The sequence below is a fragment of the Lactuca sativa genome, chromosome 2, assembly GCF_002870075.4.
Source record: "Lactuca sativa cultivar Salinas chromosome 2, Lsat_Salinas_v11, whole genome shotgun sequence".
In the NCBI taxonomy this organism is placed as follows: domain Eukaryota; kingdom Viridiplantae; phylum Streptophyta; class Magnoliopsida; order Asterales; family Asteraceae; genus Lactuca; species Lactuca sativa.
The window spans coordinates 185,714,271-185,737,867 of NC_056624.2; the positions used below are offsets into that span (position 1 = coordinate 185,714,271).

The following is a 23,597-nucleotide window of genomic DNA, read 5'->3' on the forward strand; positions in this document are numbered from 1 at the left end:
TCACCCACCTCTCTATATCCATGCTTGGCGACCCGAAAACATCCTTCCATGACACCTCAGTTCTCCCTTGGACTTATGACCCTCCAACACATAGAAACTTCATTACTCCTCTAATGAAGCTAAAACAATTGTTCCGTGAATGATCATGTCCATGGATTGCTTCTGCCCTAAGCAATCCAAGGAGAATAATTTGTTCTAATTTGTTCCAAGTAAGTAACATGGTTGGGAAAGCTTGCTAATATACGCCCTTTAGTTTTCCAGTTCTCGAACCAATAATATCCGATTATGTCTGCTGACACGTAGCCCTTGAACCAGTGTACTCTTAAGATCAAATTAGTTTATAAGAAAATGCACTCTGCAGCTCCTAAACTCGCAATGTCACAAAAATTGAGCTCAACATATCTCGAACTTAATCACACCAAACGAATCGATTACACTAAAATTACTTACATTATGTTTTGAAACACTAATTTTAAACAAAAATAATTTAACTAAAGTGACATAAAGATGTTAGGGGTCATGTGGCACAGTTTAGTCTTTAGGGACAACATAAATCGAACCAAATGAGTTGATTTTTTATTTTGAAAAGTTAAATAATCGATAGTTTTGATTTTCGGCTTACAAATTGTAATGAACTAGTGAAATAGAAGCATGATGTTATATACTTATTTTTTATTTTTTATTAACTTTATATATGTTTCTCATTGACCTTTTTCATAATTTTGTTTCAAAAATAAGTAATGAACTAAAAAAAAGACAATACAAGATAATAATATAATAATTTACGAAAAAATAAGTTTGTTAAATATGAAAAATATTCTAATCATTTGGTTTGAACTTTGATAAAAGAAACATAAAAGCAATGTGGAAAAGAAATACTAAAATAAAATGATCCAACAGAAAACGAGAAAGCGGTGACCGGTGACTGACTGACTGTGTAAGCACACGGAGTAACAATGGCTGCCTATTCACTTCTTTCCACATGCGCCTTCTCTTCTCTTCCTTCCCATAATTCCACCATATCTTCTCTTTCTAGAACCCTCTCTCTTCGCACACCCAATAGCTATAGGCATACCTCCTGCCTCGTGGCTTCTTCTCTTCGCGAACCTTCTCACCCCACCTACTCTCCGACGCCGGAATCTACCCACAGATCCTCCTTGGACAAATTTCTGAACTCGTGCTTCGTGATTTGCACTTCCGTAGCTCTTTCCGCCTCTGTTTTCGTCACCGATGTGGACTCAGCTGCTGCTTTCGTTGTCGCTACACCTAGGAAGTTGCAGACGGATGAGCTCGCCACTGTTCGTCTTTTCCAGGAGAATACTCCTTCTGTTGTCTACATTACCAATTTAGCTTCCAGGTATTTAGCTTACTTTCTCCGATTTCGATGGATATTTGCTTTGTGTCCTTCATTGTGTTTGCTGGATTTGATGCAGAGTGATATAATCGAAGTATTGAGCACAATTTTTTTCTGTAGTATAGTATAACCGTAAATGATCCAACTCGTTTGCACATATTTTTTTAATTTTAATGCTCATTTCATGAGATCATTAGAAAAAGCTATACAGGTTATGAACTTATGACGCTTAATTGCTTACATTTGGCTTGTTGATTTCGTGGAATCAACTGAGATTGATATTATGTGGTTTAGGCAGGATGCGTTTACTCTGGATGTGTTGGAGGTGCCTCAAGGATCTGGATCAGGGTTTGTTTGGGATAAAAACGGTCACGTTGTCACAAATTATCATGTTATACGCGGTGCATCCGATCTCAGGTTTGTTGCTTTTGGTATTTCCATTATGTTGAACTATGAACTGATTGATTATCTTCCCTGTGAAATGTCTATGAATCCATAACTTTTATCTGCTAAGATTGAACTGATGTATGTTTGTTCAGAGTAACTCTCGCTGATCAAACCACTTATGATGCAAAAGTTGTTGGTTTTGATCAAGATAAAGATGTTGCTGTATTGTCTATCGATGCACCAAAAGACAAATTGAGACCAATCCCAGTTGGTGTGTCAGCTGACTTGCTTGTTGGGCAAAAAGTTTTTGCAATTGGAAACCCTGTGAGTGTATATATATATATATATATATATATATATATATATATATATATATATATATATATATATATATATATATATGAATGAATGTATGTGTATGTTGTGTGTTTTCTGCTAATATCTATCTCCATAACATGTTATCCCACTGCAGTTTGGGCTTGATCACACACTTACAACTGGTGTCATCAGGTATGAAATTAGCTCAAAAGACCTAGTTTTTAAAGAAACATGTTTGGAATTTGATCCTTATACATTTATAGTGGGCTAAGGAGAGAAATAAGCTCTGCAGCAACTGGGCGGCCAATCCAAGATGTAATTCAGACAGATGCTGCAATCAACCCTGGAAACAGTGGAGGGCCACTTCTTGATAGCTCAGGCAGCCTTATTGGTGTAAACACAGCCATATACTCTCCATCTGGTGCATCCTCTGGTGTTGGGTTTTCCATTCCGGTTGACACAGTAGGTGGAATTGTTGACCAGTTGGTGCAATTTGGGAAAGTTACACGACCAATTTTAGGGATAAAGTTTGCACCTGAGCAATCAGTGGAACAGCTAGGAGTAAGTGGAGTGCTTGTCTTGGATGCTCCTCCAAATGGCCCAGCTGGAAAAGCGGTAATTTTGTGGTTGTGTTCTTATTAATTATCTCACTTTCACTTTTGCTTCCAAAACTTAATAATTTGAATTTGAGTTTGTTCAGGGTATTGTATCAACAAAACGTGATGCGTATGGGAGACTTGTATTGGGTGATATAATAACATCTGTAAATGGGAAAAAGGTTGCTAATGGGAGTGATTTATACAGAATTCTTGACCAATGCAAAGTGGGTGAGAAGGTAAGTTCATGGTGAATTTTGTAAGGTCCTTTTCAGTATGTTAAAGATGTAATTGGAAGTTGTTTGTGGATGGTTTCAGGTGACTGTTGAGGTGCTGCGTGGTGATCATGTGGAGAAGATTCCTGTTATGCTTGAACCAAAGCCTGATGAAACATAAGAGGTCAGTTTAATGTTGAATTTATTGTATGTTTGCTAGTTGTTGGGAGATTGGAATCATGATTGATGTAAAAACTGCAAATAATAACTAATCTTAGATGGGATGTCATATAGGTTTTGAATCTGAAGTAGAATAAGAAAATCACCATCTGCATCTATTTGTTTCTGTTGTAATCGTAAAACATTTGTAAGGAAGTCGCCAAATTGAGAAAAAGAGAATGCATCATCTGTACTTTAAGGTATGGTGAAAATCTTTGAAGAAGTTGCCATTTATCTTGATTGTCCTTGAATTTCAAACTTTGATGAGAATAGGAATTTTATGCTTGTCGGGACTACTTTATTTTGATTGTTATAATTAAAGTGTTAAGGAGGAAGTTAATTAGTATAACTCTATAAGATGGTGTTTGGATTTGAGTTTGAAAAAAAAAACAAAAAAAAAAAAAAAAAAAAACAGTTATCTGCTTGTGCGGTAGCAAATATATGCGATGGCAAAACACAATAAGGTGAGAAACACTTTTTGGAGTGTTTGGCAAAAAAACAAATCCTTATATATGTAAAGTGTAAAGTAACCAAAGAGGGCAAAAACTTGATGGGGATTGAGTTGATGAAGGGAACGGATGTAAACTATATTCAGCGCTTTTGTAAATGAACTATATATTGACTACTTAAAAAGCCAACAAGTCAATAAGTTATTTTGAAACTCCAATCCAGATGGTATGTCAATGGATTGATCATGAGTATATTAACGTTATTTTGGGTGTTATTAAATCTCCAAAGACCAGGGCTATAAAAAAACTAAATGAACATGAACAATGATTTGTGAACAATGATTTGTTTATATTTGCTCAATTAAGTTGACTAAACAAACGAATAAACAACAAACATATAAATGGATGGATTTTATTGTTTATCTTTGTTCATTTAACTAATTACCTTGTTTATGTTCATTAAGGTGCTAAACGAACAATTTTAAAACAACATAAGTGGATATATATATATATATATATATATATATATATATATATATATATATATATATATATATATATATATATATGAACATGAACATCCAAATCAAGACCATAAGAGTTGACTGTCAACATTTTTCATATGTTGCTCGTATTTAGCTGTTCCATTTTTTATCTTTCTATTACTGATGTCCGTTCATTTATTAACTAAACAAACTTACCGCCAAACAGTTTGTTGAATGTTCGGTTTGTACTGTAGTATGTGAGCCGCACCATAATGGCCATATGGTTATATGGTAAACCTATTCAACGATTTTGAGTTTTAGCATTTGGTCTTGATTTTTGTTAAATGATTGCAATAGGTTCTTAATACTTGTTTGTGTATGGTGTATAAAAGGGCTATATTTGGATCTTGGGATACTAAGAGAGATCGAAGAGTAAATTGAGTCAACTTGTAATGGGTATATCTATGTAGGGGATTGTCGGTGTTCCTTCGCTTTTCTGGAAGTTGCATATTCAGTGAATATGGGTAGATAGAAATAGACTTTTGTGTGCGAGACAGAGACAATTTTATTTTGTGAGAACTAGGGTATTTAGTGAAGTGTGTGTATACTATGTATGACTCGGGGATATGGGCATCTTACAAGTACACATCGTGCATGCCATTGTCATCTACAATCTTAATGTATAGGAATAATTTATTTACAGATAATTGCAATGTATACATGTGTAGCAAGTATGTATCTATGTATATGTATCAAATTATTATATCAATTGACAAAATAACAAAAAGAAAGAAATTACCAACCAGATGCCCAATGCCGGAATGCCAAAGATCCCATCATCTTGAAACTTGTTAAGCTTCAAACAGTATTCTTCATTAGTGTCACACTTGAGCAGATTCATAGCAGACTCCACAAGTAAAATTTGTTAGATGGCAATGAAAATGATATCTTGTTTCAAAGCCATTGTATTTGTATGTATGGTATGATTGATATGCAACTATTTGGGAGCCAGTCTTATAGGACACACAGAGAATGCAACACATCGAGCTGCTTTTGCTAACATAAACCGTTCATTTTCTGTCAATGCCCTCTCAATCACTTTCACAATATTCGCATCCTAAAACAAATACAATGTCAGTATGTTATGTCTTACCCTAAAAATATATTTCATGTATACCTTCTTTGGATGTTGAATAGAAGGCCTCACACTTGCCACGTCACCAACCTCAAGTATATTATTAACATTCCCCCTATCATCCCTTTCTGTAGGTGAAGTTGTTGAATGCCTCCAATCCCCATTCACTATAAACTTGTAATAATACCTGAAACAGCTCATCAAATAAGTTAGTCACATCACATAGTTTGACCAAAATAGTCAACATAAATTAAAATTAGAATGCTAAAACTTACTTCCCTTGTGCGAGTCGAACTTCAGCTTCATATCGTGGCCCACCTTTATGTATTGCTTTAACTGGTTCTTTCCAATTCCCGGTGAAATCTCCAATTAATTCCACATTCTCTCCCTCATGTCCATTCCACACAAACGTGACAGAATGGGTAGCGGGGCCCTCATGTTTCCCATTTTCCACCATAGCTATCAAATCCCATGTTGCCCATGCAATTGCTGCTCTATCAGGTCGACACGTGTGCAATCCAGATACATAATTGTAAGCTGCATGAAGTGAAGTATCAGTCATCCAATGAAGATATGCAATCACACAAGCAGGAGACCGGTCAAACCCATTCGTGCAAGTCACATAAACACAATGGTTCTTTTTCAGCAACCGTAAAAGAAGCCCCACACAAAACGGAAGTTTGCTCCTCATATCAAACGAGTCTCCTTCCCTGTAAAAAAAAATGATTAGAAAAAGCAGTGGAAAAACAAATTTGCCCCCAAGGAAATAGTACAACTTGGATTTTACCTTATTGGATAGTTGATCATGAGGATATTATACTGTTGACATGATTCGTTGATTGCTTTTGAATTGATTTCCCAATTGTCTGCTTCAACTCCACCTTGAAAGTTTAGTACAGCAGTGACTCCGGAGACATTAGCTAAAGTCTCTATATCAGATTCTGTTTGTATGCATGACCCCACATACATTTGATCTGTAATCTGTAGGATAACAAGTCTATCAGTGTAATTTATGAATCAAGTTGATTGTGGAGATCTGAATTCTGACCTTGCTATAACGCATACCAAGAGAATGATCATAGTAAAGTTCTCCTTTAGAACGATCTAACGCTTTGATATATTCCTCAAGTGGGAAGCCACCATGTGACCAGTCATCTCCAGATCCTTCTTCAGAGAAAATGGTGACTAGTTGGGTAAATGGTTCATCGGGAATATTTTTGCGTGTTCTTGCACGTGGTTGTCCGTTTTGGTTGATTAAAAGATTCCATCCTTTTGGTGTGGAAAATCTTGGGGTGAACATGATAAACCCTGAATTCCCGTTGCCCTCGAAAGATGTTCTTAAACTTGATGTGAGTATTGATTTGTTCCAAGTGGCAATAGGAACACGACCTCTGTTAAATTGGACATCTAGATCGCTTTTGTGATGCAGATGTTGAATTGGGAAAGGAGAGAAAGGTCTTTCCAGAACAAGACTACAAAGTCCGGATTTCTCTAACATCATCTTCCTGCAAGGATGAAACCAGATATTTTAATAGATCAGAAGAGATGGAAAGCTGATTAAGATATGGCGGTAAAGGTATATGAAAATACTCTGCATCGCTGAAGTCCTTAATCTCAATAAGACTGCCACCAGGAGATGCGCTTGCCTTCTTCAGAGTGTCACCCACCATAATTATTCTCGATTTCTCAGCATTCCCCTACAGAAGAATCGATACATCTTTAAAAAATGCAGTAAAAATGGCGAAATCGAAAAGTTACCTATGAAACCACATTAAATTTGAAAATTGTTGCAGATTAAGTGAGAAAAATACGAACCCCTTTCTTCATGGAATGAACTAAGATCTTGCCGTCCAAGGACAGAGCGAAACGAATCCCAAGCGGTTTCTCTAACGTAACCATATACTCATTCAAATTCATCTTAAATCTGGAATTCGTCGATGCAGACATCGCAAAAACCCTAAATCCTCGTCCTCCTGAACCTACTCTTTGTAACTTCTCCGAAATTCCAACTCCATTGATCAAACAAAACTCTTTCCCCCAAAACGAAGAGCACATTGAAGTGTGACTCGATGAGAAGTTTCTCAGACACGGAGATTGGCAGAAAACACCGTAATTCGAAACTTGAAGCAGAGACATCGGAGATTAATTAATGGTATGTGAGGAATTGCGGTAGGGTTTTAGTATGATCGTAACAAGATCGAATGCCAATAGTTTGAAGAAATCAAAGTGGGTGTATACAGAGGATTGGATGGTAATGGTATGGGGTAATGGGGTTTATTGAGATTGGAGCAGAGTGGTGTCCTCGGTGCAGGTGAAATCATGTAAGCTGGCTGGATAATTCGGGAAAGAGAAGCCACATAGTCAGTCAACCTTTGACCTTTTCGCGGGATTTACACCACGTTAGCTGCGATGGGACCCGCCTTCCACGTGTGTCACTTTAACTTTTCTTTTTGTTGCCACGCGAGTAAACCGTAAAGTGATTACTTGAAAAGTCAAAAGTTTGTGGTAGAGCTCGATAGTTCTTTTCGTTTTCGACTATATTATGAACCGGTTTGAAGTTTTGAAAATAAAATTCGGCCTTTCTAAGATTAGGCCTTTCGAACATCCATATAAAATTTCTCCTTAATCCTTAGGCCCATGTTTGCAAAAGCCCAAAATTTGTAAAGTTAGACATATGTAATTGTAACTTTGTAAGCCACCCTACTTAAAAGTAGGGGAAAAAAAATCATGCTAACAAGAAGGGCCAAAGTTGGATGTCGTTTTGGGTGGTGAATCACGCGAATGAAAATTCGAAGGCACTCAAATTCAGTACAATGTTTCAATATGGTAAATTATTTTTCAACATCTCAAATTTATGATTTTTGTCTCTGGACATCTCGATTCTAATTATATATGGTTTACTTTTGGATTACACCTTGAAACCATATGTGAGCCATTTCAAAAGTAACCTTGTCTAGCGTTTGATAGTGTATCGTCTCTCGACATTTGTAAAGTTGTTTTACAAAATTTTTGTCTAGTGTATTATTTGTTTCACTCACTTCCGACCCATAAGGTGTGCAAGTTATACAACTACTAGAGGTGGACACTAGGACTCTACATTATTCGGATAAAACCGAATTATTCAATTGGACAATTTGGATTGGACTATTTGGTTCGGATATTCGGATTTTGGGATTGGTTTTCAACAAAACCGAATTATTATTTTGGATTTCGGATTGGTTTTGGTTTTTAAAATAAGAACCGAATAGTCCAAAAAAACCGAATAAAGATTTATTATTTATCTATTTATAATATATATCTATAGTTATTTATTAATTTTGTAATTTATTTTTTTAAATAGGTTCAAAATGTTTCATCCGATAAAAAAAACATTAATATGCAATATCTATAAAATATTTAACTATAATATATCTTTGTTAGTTGTTTATAAATTTCAAATCACAACTAAATTATTTGTTTTTGCTTCTTGTGTAAAGTTGAATAATATTATAATTATATGTCGTTTTAAAATGTTTCGGTTTTGAAAACCGAATTATAAAAACCGATCCAACCGAATTGTAATTGGATCGGATCAGATCGGATTTGAATTTAGTTTGGACAATTCGGATTCATGTTTTGAAAACCGAAATCAATTTGGATTTACTTGATTGGATCGGATCAAACTGATCCATCCAAACGAACACTCTTAGTGGACACCATGACCGTTTTTTATAAAAAGACTTAAACTTGACTCGGGAGGAGTCTATGTATATTGTAGGTGGGTCACTTGACCTACATTTTCTTTTTTTTGTTAAGAGGTTATATATAAATACAAAATGTGACCTATCATAAAATTTTAAAGTGAACTACTTAATATTTTAGGGAAAAATATATACATAAATCAAGATTTCAAAAGCTCACATTTGAATTTTAATAGGCCAAATACCCGATTAGTTTAAAGTATAATCTAATATAATAGTCCTATACAACTTAAAGATAATTAGATATATAAAATAAAGAAAAAATAAACAATAAAAAAATATGTTCTCACTTTGTCGTTCTTCTACCACTTCACATCATACGTTGTGACCAAAATCGTACCATAATGGAACCAAGTCATTAACACAAATTCATAACCAATCGGTTTTGGTTGTCAACCAAATTATCAAATGTTCTTGTTGTCCCACACATCACCAAAAATCTACTTTCCATTAGCAAGCTAACTGTGGACTCTCCGATGGATGTTTTATTCTCTAACCCTTTTTTGCCATTCAGAACCGCGTCACAAAGGAAATTCTAGGAAAGGGCAAATGTGGGAATGGGCTATACGTACTCGAGCATGGTCACAAAGTCTTCCTTGCTGATTTAAGATCTTCCAAGCTTCATGCTTCATATGAACTTAGGCATTCTAGATTAGGCCATGTTGCTTTTGATATTATTTCACTTTTAATGATCAAAGATCTTCCTGCTAATTTAAGTTAGGCATTCTAGATTAGGCCATGTTGCTTTTGATATTATTTCACTTTTAATGATCAAAGATCTTCCTTTCTGATTTAAGTTAGGGCATTTATCTGTTTTCTTCTTTGTTACCAAAACCTAGGATTTGTTCATCTTGTAAACTTTCTAAGAGCAAGCGTTTACCTTTTCATATTAATGATCTGAGATCTTTATATGTGCTTGATTTGGTACATTGTGACTTATGGGGGTCGACACCTATCTCATCAACAGATGGATATGATTATTATTGCATTTTTATTGATGAGTTTTCTGGGTTCTTATGGTTTTATCCATTAAAACGCAAATCAGAATTTTTTGTTGTCTTTGAAACTTTTATCACTTTCGTTCAAACATAGTTCTCATGAAAGATGAAAACATTCCAAAGTGATGGTGGCACCGAGTTTATCAATAATAGAGTACGCACCTTACTTATAACAAATGACACTTGTTATCAAATATCTTGATCACATACTCCACAACAAAATGGTCGATCAGAGCGCAAACACTGCCATGTCACTGAAACGGGTTTCACTATGTTTTTTAATGTTAGTGCTCCTGCCAAACTTTGGGTTGATGCTTTCGGTACGGCTGTTTATATCATTAATCGGATTCCTTCCCAATTGCTTAGCAATAATTCTCCTTATCAACTGTTGCTCCATAAAGTACCCGATGATGCTTCATTACGCCCTTTTGGTTGGCGGGTATTCCCATATCTCCGAGATTATGCTCATAACAAACTTGCACCACGTAGTACTTCTTGCATTTTTATTTGGTATGCCCCACAATACAAAGGTTATAGGGTTTGGATCCCACTACATATCAAATCTACACCACCCGACATGCGGTATTTGATGAACTCGTCTTTCTTTATAGTGGAATTTCTCCCCCTGCTAATCAAGCTTCCTTAGTCTTCTCAAATTTTGAAGAAATGCTTCCTACTCCCTCCACTAAGGCTACAATTCAACCCCCTGTCCAGTCGGCATCACTTGCTCCATCCATATCGATGTCATGTCACTTGTGTTCCTCGTCACATGTCGCTCCAGCCGTCGTTTCCACAGACCAGCAACCTTGTCCAATACAAGCCGACCCAACATCTCCTTTAGTAGACGACGAACCACGATCTCCTCCTTTGCACGCAGAACCATCACTACCGCCACCTCTGTCGTCTCAACATCCGATGATCACTTGTGGCAAGGAAGGAATTTTTAAAACCACATCACTTTGTTGATATCACTTATGTTGATCAGTCTCCATTATTTTAGGCTCTCTTCGCTGCCAATGAGCCACGTGGTTTTAAATTTGTTGCTAAAAATCCTCGTTGGTTATCAGCCATGAACGAGGAAATGTCTGCTCTTCACTCTAATAATACTTGGGAATTGGTTCCTCATCCTTCTCATACAAATGTTGTTGGCTCTAAATGGGTTGACCATACCAAGTATCATTATGATGGTTCTATTCAACGTCTTAAGGCTCGTCTCGTCGCATAAAACTTTACTCAACTATCAAATATTGATTATACCTATACATTTAGTCCCGTTATCAAAGCTACTACTGTTCGCATTGTTTTGTCTTTAGCCATCATGCACAAATAGTCTTTGCATCAACTTGATGTTAAGAATGCATTTTTAAACGGGCTCCTTGTTGACACAATTTTTGTGACATCCCCAATTTCACAGCCATAAAAGACCGATTTGTTTATGCTTTGTTTTAAAAATCAGAGTAATCTTTCAAAGAAAACGGTTGCGGAATTTGTTCCCAAAACAAGATATGATAATAACTTATCAAAACATTTCTCAAAGAGAATGTATTTTCATTTAATAATAAAACCTCGGGATGTCATGTTCCGATACAGACATATAAGCATAAATAGAACTTACATTCAATTACACTAATGATTTATATCTCCTTTAAATCTCTATGTGAAATATGTCTTCGTATCGATACCTATGATACAAAGAAAACTGAGTGGGTCGGGCTTGGGAGCCTGGTGAGCATATAGGGTTTTCATCCCACAATGTTATATCATATATTTATATAAATAGAACATTCAAACTTCTACAATTTCACCATATAAAGGCAACTCTTATCCCACCCCATCGATCCTCACAACGACACGATCTAAACTCTCGTATCTAAAACTAACCTTTTCACTCGATCCATACTCGCGGATCTAAAACTAACATTTTCACCTGATCCATACTCACAGATCTAAAACTACCTGATCCATACTCACGGATCTAAAACTAACCTCCTTATCTGATCCATACTTCCGGATCAATAATTGTGCCCAATCCATACTCCCGGAATAGGGACAATTAACTATACCTTAATCTTGATCTGATCCATACTCCCGGATCAATAACTGTGCCCAATCTATACTCTCGGACTAGGGACAATTAACTTAGTCTTAATCCATATCTGATCCATACTCCCGGATCTATAACCGTGCCCAATCCATACTCCCGGACTAGGGACAATTAACTTAGTCTTAATCCATACTCCCGGACTAATAGCAAGTTTATTTCTTTACCTGATCCATACTCCCGGATCTAAAACTAACCTCTTGGTCTAATCCATACTCACAGATCTAAAACTAACCTCTTGATCTGATCCTTACTCACGGATCTAAAACTAACCTCTTGATCTGATCCATACTCATGGATCTAAAACTAACCTCTTGATTTGATCCATATACTCACGGATCTAAAACTACCCTCTTGATCTGATCCTACTCACGGATCTAAAACTAACCTCTTGATCTGATCCATACTCATGGGTCTAAAACTAACATCTTGATCTGATCCATACTCACGGATCTAAAACTAACCTGTTGATCTAATCCATACTCACGGATCTCATCTATCGATGTCCTACCCAACATATTTGTAGATATAAAATACATATACAGTTTGACTCATTTAAAACTATATAAAACATCCATTCCACTCTCATCTCAAACAAACAACAATATATAAACACATAGCACGTATTTCATAGCAAATACTTCATATTTATGTGTTAGAAGAGAGTGACTACACACTCACCCAAAACATATACTTAATACATTCAAGCAATACTTGTATTAATATCGTGTTTATGAAAGGGACTATACACTTACTTCAAATAAACAACAACAACAATATATATATATATATATATATATATATATATATATATATATATATATATATATACACACACACACACATACATAACACGTATTTCAAAGCAAATACTTCATATTTATGTGTTAAAAGAAAGTAACCACACACTCACTTGATTAGAAGATGATCTCACAACACTACGGCTCTTGAAATAATCTTTTTGCGACGAAATTAACCGGGATGTTTCCTCCAAAACCGGGCTTCACGCGGGCAGAACTTCGGCTCGAAAACTTTAATTCTCGGGATCTTCGGGATTCAAGACTTGCTTCGGGTCTTGGGAATGATACTGGGGCTTCGGGATATTTCTTGCATGAAAAACGAGGTAAAATGGGAGAGAGAGGAGAGAAATTGAGCAAGGAACTCGGTTGTCCTTGCACCCTTTATATAGGGGCTGATTCTTCGAATTACACTAGGCGTAAACAGAGTTACGCTGGGCGTAATTTGGATAAGGCCACTGACTCCCCCCTGTGGATAATATCCGAATTTATATTTAAATTAAATACTTTAATTATTTAATAAACTTCAAAAATTCATATCTTCTTCATACGAGCTCCGTTTTCGATGTTCTTTATATCCCCGCGTAGGTGAGACTATGATATACAACGTTCGTTTAGACTCCGTTGACTAATTTTGAATTTATTTTTATTATTTATTTTTAGTAGGTCGAAACAAGAAAACTCCGTTATAAATTCATAACTTCTTCATCTGACGTCTGTTTTCGTCTGTCTTTTTACCGTTACACTACTATCAACAAGATCTTCGATTCTCGTTTAGATTATTTCGGCTAAAAACCGCTTGATCTTAAATCGAGTATTCGGGCTGCATATCGCTAAGTCGAAACTTAGAAAATCATAACTTCCTCATACAAAGTCAGATTTGGACGTTCTTTTTATGCACGCTCATAATTTAACGAAATCTACAACTTTCGTTTAGATCGCTAAGGTTAAATATCAATCTAACGTAAATTCACTATTTACGTCGCGCTGTGTCGTGTCGGTTCTGTCGCGAAACTTCGACAGGTCATAACTTCTTCGTTATAACTCGGATTTCAGCGTTCTTTATATGTACGGAATCCCTGTAACATATACTATAACTTAGTTAATATTAATCCTTCTAAATAATCTTCCATCAAAAGGTCATTTTTTATGCTTATCGTCTCTAAATTGACTAGCCCTAATCTACGGGCGTTACAACTTTTATGGAACAACCATCGGGATTTGCTGATCCTCATTTCCCAAATCATGTGTGTCACCTCAAAAAGACCCTCTATGGGTTAAAGTAATCTCCCCGTGCTTGGTTCCAATGGCTGAGCTCTTTTTTGGTTACTTTTGGGTTTATTTGTAGCCGTGAAGGCATTTCACTCCTTGTGATTAAACAACAATCCCACGTCCTATACTTATTAGTGTATGTTGATGATATAACTCTTACTGGCAATGATCTTACTCTCATTCGTAAGTTTATCAATAAACTTCATGTTGAATTTGCTATCAAGGATCTTGGGCAGCTCAATTACTTCTTAGGACTTGAAGTTTCCTATATGGAACATGGAGATGGTATATTCCTTTCTCAAGCTAAATACGCCTATGACATACCTACTCACGCTCAAATGCTTAATGTCAAACCTGTCTCTACTCCCTTGTCCACCACTGATTATCTTATGTCTCAAGGATCTCCTTATTCTGACCCTACATTGTATAGGTCTCTTGTTGGTGCCTTACAATACTTAACCATCACTCGTCCTGATCTTTCTTATGTTGTGAATCAGGTAAGTCAATTTATTCATGCTCTTACCATTGACCTCTATCAAGTTGTCAAGCGGATCTTAAATTACGTCAAAGGCACTCTCGTTTATGGCATTCATTTCAATTCTCCGCCTGAATCTTCTTTAATTGGATATTCCGATGCTGACTGGGCCAGATGTATTAAGGCACGTCACTCCACTTATGGATACTCTATCTTTCTTCGTGGCAATTTAGTCTCCTAGAGTGCAAAGAAATAGCCAACTGTCTCATGATCAGGTTGTGAGTTTGAATATTGGGTTGTGGCTAACATTGCTGCTGAGATCGTTTGGATCACTCATCTTCTACGTGAATTGCATGCTTTACCTCCGGATCGAACAACCTTGTTGTGTGACAATCACAGTGCACTTTTCCTCACTCAGAATCCCATTTCCCATAAACGTGCCAAGCATATCAACATTGACTATCATTTTGTGTGTGAGTTTGTTGCTTCTGGTCAATTATACACTCGGTTTCCCTACGTCCTTACAGCTTGCAGACATTTTTACCAAGAGTTTTCCCAGGGCCGGTCCTGAGGATTCAAATTCCCAGGACGAGCTCGAAAAAAAGAGGCCCTTAGACATTAACGTGTAACGAATTAAGTTACATAAACTATTTTTTTTTTCAAAATGGTGATAAACTTTATAGTAATAAACATAACAAAATCATAATATTTTAATAAGTAATTACATATAGTAACAGTTAACCGACGACCCGTAAAGCTCTTCTAGCATTCTTAATAGCAAATTGGTTGATTAACTCTTCGTAGTCTAGAACATTTAAATGCATGTTCTCATTTTTTAACTATGATTAATCAACCGTTTTTAAATCTTTTGCCTTTCATGAGAACCTTTTTTAATTTACGTTGTGTTAAAATATAATATTAAATCTATTTATTTTAAACAATTAACAAACATATATTTACTTAAACTTAAAACTTATTAGAGCTATACCTTTCGGTCTCGTTTGGTAAAAAAGAGAAGGGATTCACCGGAACCGGAGTGAAGGCAATCAAGGGACATGAATAATTTCGATATTGTTTTTAGTTCAATCCCCATAGTACACATACAGAGAGTATCAGATTCGTCTAATAGTGAAATTTCATGCTGATTTAAATGATACCAATACAGAAAAACTATTGAAATTTCATTTGGACCAAAAAGGAAGAATGAGAAAGACAAGTTTTTCGATCTTTTTGAAGAAGAGGAAATTGATGCAACAAAGAAACATTTTCCTTAGCTATGCAGATATACTTACATCAAACACTCTTTGAAAACAAGAGCTTGCGAAAAACTAGCTAAGATTCCTTTTCATTTTCCCCTGTATTCTATTCTGATTAGGAGTGCACTACATTCAATCGAGTAATATGTAAACGAGTAATCGTCAAATCTACCGTTCACCCTTGCTGAGTTGCTATGATGATGTTGCAGTCGCTGATCACTTCTTCCTATTTTTTTGAACGTGATGATAGCTTCTGGCTTTACTGATGTGATGTTGCTATGCCTTTTCCCGTACATGACTGATTTTGGGTTGATATTGAACACACTACTTAAAAAATTTGGGCCCCTTAAAATTATAGGCCGTGTTCCAATGCCCACTTTGCCCTTGCTCTAAACCGGTACTGAGTCTTCCACGTCCTCTATATGAAGAATTTCGTTCCAAGCTTTGGGTTGCTCCTGAACTGCTTCGCTTGAAGGGGTATTAGAGATAAGATATCATAGTATCTTATAATTATTTATAATATTGTTGTATCCCTTTAATATAAGATCTGAACTTGTAAATCGTGTATATAAATTCTCATATCAATATATGTTCACCTTGAAGGGTATTTGATACAAACCTTATAGCAAGCTTTTGGTTTTTCTTTGGAGTTGTATGCATTGAATAATGAGTAAGAAGTGTGTTTTTGGGATATTGTTTTTTTCGATTGTTTTGATTCTTATCCAACTGGGTGTTGTTTATATATTACTGAACAATTATAACAATTTGTTGTTTTTTAAACTTATGAGCTCATGCGACTTCAATTGTATTGCATAGATCTTGTATGTTATCTTAAATGTAACCATCTTATTATTACTATTATTTTGCTTTTAAAGATGATGTGGTACTTGAAAGAACCTATAGGTTTGTGAGTGTGTCATTGATTGAAGGCATAAAAAACATACTCCCTCCGTCCCAAAATTATAGTATATCTTTTCTTTTTGGTTTGTCCCAAAATAATATTCAACTTCTAAAAATAAATAACATTTTTACCAAAATATTCCCTCATTATTACTTAACCAACTAAGCATTTAATGGAACATTAAATGCAAAGTAAGGACAAAACTGTCATTTTATTATATAAAATTAGTGGTAATTAATGTTTTTCTTAATTCGTGTGTTTTTTATTTGTGGACAATAAAATTGGGACGGAAGGAGTATAAGTTTATCCGAAATACAACTTAAGGTCCTTAAAAGAATTGCAATCGAAACATACATTAAGAGGACTAATTTGGCCTTTGGGAATTAAAAGTCATCGAGTGGATAACATTTAATATTAAAGAGACTTGATTTGGCATAACCCTACTCGATTTGGCCTTTGGTAATTCTTAATTGTGTCTCAAAAATTATATAGCAACAAAATGAGATTTTAATATATATATATATATATATATATATATATATATATATATATATATAATATATATATATATATATATATATATATATATATATATATATATATATATATCAAGGTTCTAAATAACGTGAGACGTAGCTTGACGGCAAGGTAAAAGTTAAGTTATGACAAGCCTTGGCGAGTCATGGCGTTTTTCAAGGCGTGACTATTTTCTATATATTACAAGTGATAAATCATATAATTATTGATTTTTATCAAGTATATCAAGTTTTTAGAAGTGTTATATTAGTATTTAATATAAAAAGTTAACAAAAACTTAATTATTTTAGTCCCGATAAAAAAATCAAAAACAAAAAAAACAAAAAAATCCGCACCTTGAAGAAAACTCGCGTCATATCGCGATAAGGCACGCCTTGACACGTTATTTGGGCGTCACGCTTAACAAACCCGTCTTGGACGTTTTTGTAACGGCTACACCACGCCTCATGCCATGACACGCCTTAAGGTGTGCCATGACGCGTTTTTTAGAACCATTATATATATATATATATATATATATATATATATATATATATATATATATATATATATATATATATATATATATATATATATATATATATATTTGAATTAGCTTATATGACGGAAAAAAGCTATAAGTTATAAACATTTTATTTATTGTTTATCAAAACTACTTATAATTGTCAAATGACAAAAAATAATAATAAGATGGATATGAAGAAAAAGAGTGAGATCACCAAGGATAAATATAGTTTTTTTATCTCAAAAAATTCATAAGAATTTCTAAGAAGTTAGGAAGAATTCATTTATTGAAAACTCTTTATTAGTGGTGTGGATAAATCATTTAAAAAAACTATTTTGATTTCCCAACATTCTTTTTACCTTATTTATCTTTTAAAAAGTCATCAAGTCAATAAGGATTTTTGAAACACAATCCGAAATATCATGCATAGTTGAACACCCGACGATTTAATAATAAAAAACTATGTTGCTATAAAAGTCAGAAACTAAAAGTACATTGCAATATAATTTAATTGAAGGAAACTATATTTCTACTAGAAGTCCAATTCTATGTTTTTCTAATTTTTAATGTTTATTGATAAGTTTGGGTGATATCGGTTAGTTTTTTTATGTATAATCGAAATCTAAACGGTTTAAGTAATTAATAAAAAATTTAAAACCAAACTGCCCATTTTAATGTTGGTTCAGTTATTTTGATTATTTCAATTTTAATTCGGTTTTTTGGTTACTTACATGTAGGTCAATAGGTCTACTCCAACCCACATCATCTACCATTTTTTGGTGAAACAAGAAAAAAAAATCTTCACTGTTCTTTTTAACATATCATTCCAATGCTTAAGGAGCTAAACTAAGGAACTATACAACAAAAACTGCTAAAAACCTATTAACGAACTGACATGAAACCAACTCTATTTAAAAAAAGAAACCTAAGCGCTTAAAACTATTAAATACATTTCTAAATATAGAGAAATATAAGTTTCACAAACCTCAAGAAAGAGGTGCAGTTAGATCACATCAAGGATCCATACCATTAATTCTCCCCCACCAAACCAATTGCACATGGCTAAGCAATCTAAAATGTGATTCGATTGGCTCACCCACAGGACTCTTGCAACCTGTTTTCACCGATCATGAGCCTAACTAGCCCATCTATTTTACTACTTATACATATATATATATATATATATATATATATATATATATATATATATATATATATATATATATATATATATATATATATATATATATATATATATAAAAGGGAAAAGTGAATATACCATTAAGGGTATATAAGCTTAGGTACTCAAACTCACTATATTACGTCGTTTTGTATTATATAATACATTCTAATTGTCTAATGTTCTTATAATTTAACTTCTAACTTGATTTACTTTCATGATTTTTATAAATTACACATTTATCTTCCTCTTAAATATTTTTCATTTTTAACTACAATATATATAGACTAGTAGGTGTTCGGTAAAAAGATATGATGTAAAAGAAAGATAATAGTGAAAATTGGAAAATCTTGAAAGCAAATCAAGTTAGGGGTTGAAGTTTAAGAACATTATAATGAATATATCAAACAAAATGACGTATTATAACGTGTTTGGGTACCTAAACTTATATACCTTTAAGGGTATATTCACTTTTCCATATATATATATATATATATATATATATATATATATATATATATATATATATATATATATATATATAAACTTGAGGTTTAAGATTTTTTTTTGAAGCAGTCAACCATAAATAAAATACTAGTAAAGAGCTAGAAAGTAATTACAAAAGGTTAATGGGATTTTGGAGCAAATTAACCAACCCTATGGAACATCTATACTATTTCTATTTGAATACCACACAAAAAATGTTCTTTTATAGAATCAATTATAATACATCTTCGTATCTTTCTGTTTGAAATACAGTATCATTCTGAAATCTCCAAATATACCAAATTATAGTATGTACAAGCAATCACATCAGCCAACCTTCTTTTCGTTGAATTTATCACGTCATTATTAAGAAACTAAAATAACCTATAAACGGTATAAAATGACAAAATAAATAGTGTGACAAACTATAAATCGGTGACAAAGAAGTATTAATTATCAAAAAAAAAAAACCTACATGCATATATATATATATATATATATGTTCAGGTTCATTTGAGACCATTCTAATTTTGTGAGACCGTGAGACTAAATCTAAAAATAATTTTAAAATGCAAAATAAATGGAAGAATCCAAAAATTCTTTTTTTAAATATTATTTTCGGAACTTGAATTAACTAAAAAAAATATAAAAAAATCCCGTTTTTTTTTAAAAAAATACGTGAAATATTCTAAATAGAATATTACACTGACATATTATAAAAAATAATTTTAAAATGCAAAATAAATGGAAAAATCTAAAAATTCTTTTTATAAATATTATTTTTGGAACTTGAATTAACTAAAAAAAATAAAAAAAAAAATCCCATTTTTTTTGAAAAATACGTGAAATATTCTAAATAGAATATTACACTGTACATATTCTAAAAATAATTTTAAAATGCAAAATAAATGGAAAAATCAAAAAATTCTTTTTTTAAATATTATTTTCGGAACTTGAAATAACTAAAAAAAATAAAAAAATGCGTTTCACGGTCTCATAAAATTAGGTCGTCTCACATGAACCTAACCCTTATATATATATATATATATATATATATATATATATATATATATATATATATATATATATATATATATATATATATATATATATATATATATATATATATATATATATATATATATATATATGGCATGCTACAAATGCCAAAAATAATAATAACGCACGATATTAATGTGCACCAAAAATTAGGTAATCTTTAATTAATGATTTATTTCTCCACGATATTAATTATACGTAAAGATTACTCAAATTAAATAAGAGAAAAGATCATCACTAAAGCATCATGACCCCTATTTTCTAGTGTGTTTTCTTTTTGCCTTTCATTTTGGTACGAAATAGCTGATCATTTTGCTAATGTTACGTATCTGGTAAATGTGCGATCATAACTTACGTCTACATGTAAGCTTAGTGATGCAATTGCAACATAACATAAATTGACATCCTCGATTAGGAACCCGACAAAAATTTTAAATTAAGGAATAAAGATAAAGAGAGCACATCAAACAAGTATATTCCTTGAGATTCATTTAAATAGTCGAATTAAAGCAAAGAGTAGCAAAAACGAGAAGTGATCAGAGGTGATGATGTTAAGTATTGGTAATAACTTAATTTAAAGATTTTAATCGTATTTGTACATTAATTATTTCGATAATCAAATTAATGACACTCATATATAAGTAGTATTTATATATTAAAATCTTGAATTATATTTGAAACGTAAGTGATGCACTCAAATATAGAAAGACATCACAGCAGCGTGGACAAATGCGTGGTGATGGATGAAGCAACCGGGCATTGTAGTATTAGACGAAAACGATGCATGGTTTTCACCTTTTTTGGATACTTTGCTTGGAAACAACTTTTGAGTCACATGGTAACTTCTTAAAGCAAAAATCATTATTAGTGAATTGTGGGACCATAGGAAAAAATAATGGTGAATATGTACCGAATAATTTTTTTATCGTTATTATGTTAGAATAAGGTATTTAAAAAGACTTACAGAGCTTCCATAACGACACATGACTATTATCTAATCAATGGTATGCAATAGCATGACATAATTTAATATTAATAAAGGTTTTCCCACATTAAGTTAGTAGATATTCGTGTCGGGTTCAGTCGACCCCAGCTCTACGTTTAAACCTATTTAATTGGTGTCTTATTCATGTTTTGAAAGAATTAATCACAATTCATAATTGCCACACAAGAAAGAAAATCATCACGTTGATATATACCTACTATATCTTAAACATTGACTAACTGATACCATTTTATTGTGGGTGCCGAAACTGAAAATGTGATTATGTGGGTAATGGTACTTCAGTACCAATACCATTTTAGTATCAAGTTTTTATCTGCAAGAGGGCATTTAAGGCTGTAGAATTTAAGTTTATATACAACCAAATGGAGGTTCTTAAGCCTCACATTGTAGCCAAGGCAACAAAGAACATATAGGAAAAAGAATAAGTTCAATCCGAATTAATATGAGAGAGTTATAATTGTTCAAAGTTGAAAGAAAAATTATACACATTCTTGTAAAAAAAAATTATAGAAAATTAAAATGTTCAAGAACCTATGTTTAAGGCTATGTAACTTATGATTTATTTATCCAAATCAGCTGATTCTTGATTTTAACATGTAGCCAAGACAAGAAAAGAAGTTGCAAGAATAAAAAAAACTCATTCGAAGTTCATACGAAAGAGTTATGAGGATCAAAATATAGTATTACTTCAGTTTCAGTAAAATCTCAAACCCGAAACACGGAATCTCGTAAGTCCCCAGACCTGAAATGCTCTATTTGAGGGAACCGAATACCAAGTCGCATGTGTCTATACGGTATTAATACCGGTTCGTTCAATACCATCGAGATTTTTGTTCACGCCTAGACATGGATGATGGGTAATTAAGAAATAATGACTGAAGCATTGGAAGAGGATGAGATGTGTGACAAATAAACTACCAAAAGTGTTGCAAGTCTTTCCCTTTTTATGCACCAAACTCCCTTTGTATTTTATCTATTTCGTTTTCATAATTTGTAAAAATAACGAATGGGTAAGTCTATTAAAAAAAAAATTTAAAATACTTATCTACACAAATTGTATAGAAAATTATCTTATAGACGGTGACTGACTTTTATAGAGACTAGTGATATTTAAAATTTTAAATAGTTCAAAACATAAAAGTCACTTCTTTAAACGACCTAGCTCATTCGTAAGTGAGGGTGAATAGCACATACTATAAATCACTAGATTGACAACTTGATAACATTTAGTTGTTTAGGTCTACTAAAAAGTATTATTTTATTTTCTTAATAGCTTTCATAATGTTTACTAAATTCAATTTAATATTATTACATTTTTGACCTACACGGTATGTTTCGATATCAAATTTATATCGTCTTTAATAGTTGATGATGCATATGGAGTATCACATTTGTGCATCAATTCGGATATGACATTTTAAAAAGGGTGTAGTCATTAAAAGCTATTTAACTTGTTATCTAATTCCCATTTTTGTTATAATAGAACTAAAAATAGAAAGAATATCAACTAGCTTACATTTTTTAAAATTCAGTTCAAAACGGAAAAATAATATGAATGTTAGTTGATATATCATTTTTATCTCTTTGTAATAATCAATACTTTTAAACAATATAACTCATCCCTATCCCTAATCCTAATAAATAATAACCTCTATTGCCATGTGACAATTGCTAAGCCCCTCCCCGATCTAATTTTCCCCTCAAAACGCCTAAGTGAAATTCCATATTTGCCCAGCAGTCAAACATATACTTATTCTTTTCATCAATTTCAAATCGATAGTATCCAAAAAAAAAATAGCAAGAAATTTGAAAACCTTCTATCTTTCCACCGTTTCTTCTGCAATTTCTTCAATAGTTTTGGAAACCAAATCATGGTTCAAATTTTAAAATACATCAAATCCCCAAATCTTGGAGAATTTGGTTTATATTTAAAACGACATGCAGTTTCTCCTGGCCTAGAACACTTTAAAGCAGACGACCACCACCACAACCTAGAGTGTATTGAAGTCTTTGTCTGGAAGAAGATCAGAGCGTCTTTTATCTTCCCACACCACCATCAGTCATGTTCTTTGCAAAATAACTATATGTAAGTGCTTCATTCATATTCATTTTATGAATTTTAAATT

At 33.2% G+C, this 23,597-nt stretch overlaps 3 protein-coding genes across 5 annotated transcripts; 2 read left to right on the forward strand and 1 right to left on the reverse strand.

Annotated features, from left to right (window-relative positions):
* Positions 1-792: 792 nt before the first annotated feature.
* On the forward strand, positions 793-4,730 carry LOC111876433 (protease Do-like 1, chloroplastic). Of its 3 annotated transcripts, none has more exons than XM_023872956.3 (8): positions 793-1,357; positions 1,649-1,771; positions 1,894-2,065; positions 2,214-2,251; positions 2,323-2,674; positions 2,760-2,894; positions 2,974-3,054; positions 4,416-4,730. In XM_023872956.3, the coding sequence occupies exons 1-7, from the start codon at positions 957-959 to the stop codon at positions 3,049-3,051; spliced, it is 1,299 nt and encodes a 432-aa protein (XP_023728724.1). In that variant the 5' UTR covers positions 793-956; the 3' UTR covers positions 3,052-3,054; positions 4,416-4,730. The 3 variants fall into 3 exon arrangements, with proteins under 3 accessions (XP_023728724.1, XP_023728723.1, XP_052624510.1); XM_023872955.3 differs by lacking the exon at positions 4,416-4,730 and adding an exon at positions 3,165-3,312 and having other exon boundaries at positions 794-1,357; XM_052768550.1 differs by lacking the exon at positions 4,416-4,730 and having other exon boundaries at positions 795-1,357; positions 2,974-3,312.
* LOC111876432 (phosphoglucan phosphatase LSF1, chloroplastic) lies at positions 4,692-7,505 on the reverse strand. The gene is made up of 7 exons (XM_023872954.3): positions 6,974-7,505; positions 6,749-6,855; positions 6,207-6,663; positions 5,946-6,139; positions 5,434-5,868; positions 5,201-5,345; positions 4,692-5,140 (listed from the first exon to the last, which is right to left on the reverse strand). Exons 1-7 carry the CDS (start codon positions 7,292-7,294, stop codon positions 5,021-5,023), a joined length of 1,779 nt encoding a protein of 592 aa, XP_023728722.1. The 5' UTR covers positions 7,295-7,505; the 3' UTR covers positions 4,692-5,020.
* Positions 7,506-13,996: 6,491 nt separating this feature from the next.
* LOC111876461 (uncharacterized mitochondrial protein AtMg00810-like) lies at positions 13,997-14,782 on the forward strand. Its single transcript, XM_023872989.1, has 2 exons — positions 13,997-14,076; positions 14,143-14,782. The coding sequence occupies exons 1-2, from the start codon at positions 13,997-13,999 to the stop codon at positions 14,780-14,782; spliced, it is 720 nt and encodes a 239-aa protein (XP_023728757.1).
* The last annotated feature ends 8,815 nt before the right edge of the window (positions 14,783-23,597 follow it).